General features: G+C 35.4%; 1 protein-coding gene across 1 annotated transcript in view; it reads left to right on the top strand.

Annotated features, from left to right (window-relative positions):
- The window catches only part of RTTN (rotatin), a 179730-nt gene that overhangs the window by 122236 nt on the left and 54743 nt on the right, over nucleotides 1–2751 (top strand). Inside the window, exon 37 of the mRNA XM_008564425.1 lies at nucleotides 1579–1771. Within this exon, the coding sequence (XP_008562647.1) occupies nucleotides 1579–1771 (193 nt within the window). The remainder of the gene's footprint in view (nucleotides 1–1578; nucleotides 1772–2751) is intronic.

Raw genomic sequence — 2751 nt, 5'->3', positions numbered from 1 at the left:
GTTGCAAGCACAGAAACCACTGCCTTAAGTGAGAAAGGAAATCTGTTGGCTTTTGACACTGAGAAGTGTCTGAGGCAAAGGTGTCAGGGCTCCTCCTGCTACCACCTCTCCAAACTAGGCAAAAATCAGCCAGGTGACAGGCATTGCACGGTGCCCATTTTACAGAGCAGGAAGCTAGAGGCCAGAGCAGTAAGGTTCTGTTCTACAAAGATTGCAGAGCTATTTTTCTTAAGCCACAGCCTTCTTAACAAGAAAAGCTTTTTTTTTTTTTTTTTTTTTTTAATTTTGCTGTACAGAACAGTACTGGGACAATTGGCAAAATTTAGAAAAGGTCAATAGATCAGATAATACTATTGTTATCAGTTTTCTGATTTTGATAATGGTACTGTGATAATAAAAGACAAAGTCCTTGTTTTTAGGAAATTAATTTAGGATTAAGGTAGCATTATGCCTACAATGTACAAATGATTTGTAAAATGACATATGAATTCATTCTGTGAATCATATATATAAATATATATAGGTGGGTAGGTAGGTAAAATGTTTTAAAATAATACTTAGGGATTTGGGTATAGGTGTATAGGAATTCTTTGTATTGTACTTTTCTGTAAGTCTGAATTTGTTCAAAATACAGTTATGCACCACATAATGACATTTTATTCAACTAAGGACCACATATGTGATGGTAGTCACATAAGATTTATAATGGCTATACCACATAGCCTAGGTGTGTAGTAGGCCATACCATCTAGGTTTGTATAAGTGCATTCTGTGTTGTTCACCTAAGGACGAAATTGCCTAACAACACTTTTCTCTGAACGTGTATCCCCGTCATTAAGCAACGCATGGCTGTGTGTTTTCTTTAATGAAATAAGGAGTGAGAGTCATCAGGGAAAGTATGGAGGCAAATTAGAGTCTGCTAGGAAAGGTCTACAATCCCATATCTTCAATTTTAGAATCCAAAATCTTTGAAAAGTAAGTTTTCTCAAAATTCACTTGCTAGCAAAACTTGCCTGAATACATTTGGCTACAAAGCCTGACCAATAATGATTTCAGGCTGTATTTACTCCTTTATTCATTCTGCTTACTCTTATTGTACATCTGCTGTACTACAAAAATATTTATTTCATTATGGGGTATTGCTCAAGATCCCACTGAAGGTGTTAATTAATATATGGCACATGTACCTTATTACTTTAATAAAATTCAAAAGTATTTTGAATTTGGAGTTTCAGAAACAGAATTTGGGACCGCCTATTTGTTCCTGAGTGTCTAAAAGCTTGGGACACTAAGCCGTATTGTCTTTTCTGTCTTGGCTCTTCTACTCTCCCAAGACACACACATACGTTCGTGAACATATGCATGCACACCCATACAAACATGGTGGAGGTAAGGTATAGAGGGAGCAGTCTAACTCCCTGGTCTCAGAGTTAAGATGAGTTGAGCAGCTAGGAGAATTTCCCAACTATCCTTCTTTGTCATTTTCAGGAACTCTCTTCTGATTATAAGAACTTGTGAGTATTGTGCATAATGACAAGGTAAATAAAATAGTAATTTTATGCTTATTTTTAATAATAGGTCAGCACGAAACTGCATCATCACGGCCTCCTCATGATTCATCTCTTTCTGCCCCGCTGCCCAAACAATGTGTTTTTGTTACTCCATCTCTTCTTTCAGCAATATGCAGCCTATTAGACAACCTCTTGGTGATTGCTCCAAGAGACACTGCAGATGCTTTACGACAAGCCCATCTCATAGAGCTTCTCTGTAGGTAAGAGATATTCTGAGGGAGACATGGTAGTACAGATGAATTTACACAGGCTATATCCATGACTCGATATAAGACTTTGTGTACTGGGAATATATCCTTATTATTTTTCTAGGCTCATTAGACTCCAGGTTTTTACTTTTGCCAGAATTGTCTTGACAGTTTTTAAGTCTGTTGAAGCACTTTTATTGGTTTGTTATCTTGACTATAAAAGGCCAAACAAAAATCTTGATTTTTAAAATTCAGAGGTTCTAAACCTTATTTGTCTTTCAGCAGACTAAAGGAATGTAGTACAATCCCTTTGGTTATTTTTAATGGATGTAGGGGGGGAGTTTTGGGATTCATCTCTGCAGTGGTCATATCACAGTGACATCCTGGGTTGAAAAATCATTGTTTAAATTCATTTGGAATGAATTTTTTTTTTAGGGAAAACTAAACTTTTCATCAGAAAGTATTCTGATAAAATTTATGGAAATCATGGTTTGATTCTTTAAATTTTTATTAGTCATTTAGCTGATTTTACTGAACCTCTCATAATTTTTTCTAATTTTCTTATAAAGTATAGGAGAAAAGGTCTAGATGTTGAATTCAGGCTGACCTGAGATCTAATTATAATTCATTCACTCAGTAGCATTACAGCCTTGGGAAAGTTACTTTAATCTCTGGAGTGTTATTAGTAACACCTATTTAATGGGGTTAGTGTAAAGAGTAAAAGTGATGGTGTCTATAGTACTCTCTTGGTAAGTGTTACTTCTCTTTCTGATGTCCAGTTTTAACCACATATTCATTTGCATTTCTGTGCCTCCTTGTCTCCTTACCTTTGAATATTCACTATCTAAAATGTCTTCCGTCTCTTTGCAAATCATGGTGCCTTCTCTTTCTTTTTTGGGATATTAAGAAAACTCTGAAAACAAAGTGTTCTTTGTTTTACTTCACTCAATTGTGACTACTCTTTTAACATTTATAATATCCAATAGGTGTGA

This window comes from Galeopterus variegatus, unplaced genomic scaffold, assembly GCF_000696425.1.
Source record: "Galeopterus variegatus unplaced genomic scaffold, G_variegatus-3.0.2 Scaffold186, whole genome shotgun sequence".
In the NCBI taxonomy this organism is placed as follows: Eukaryota; Metazoa; Chordata; class Mammalia; order Dermoptera; family Cynocephalidae; genus Galeopterus; species Galeopterus variegatus.
The sequence above is the reverse complement of the archived record's forward strand: the minus strand, read 5'-3'. Positions and strand labels throughout refer to the sequence as shown.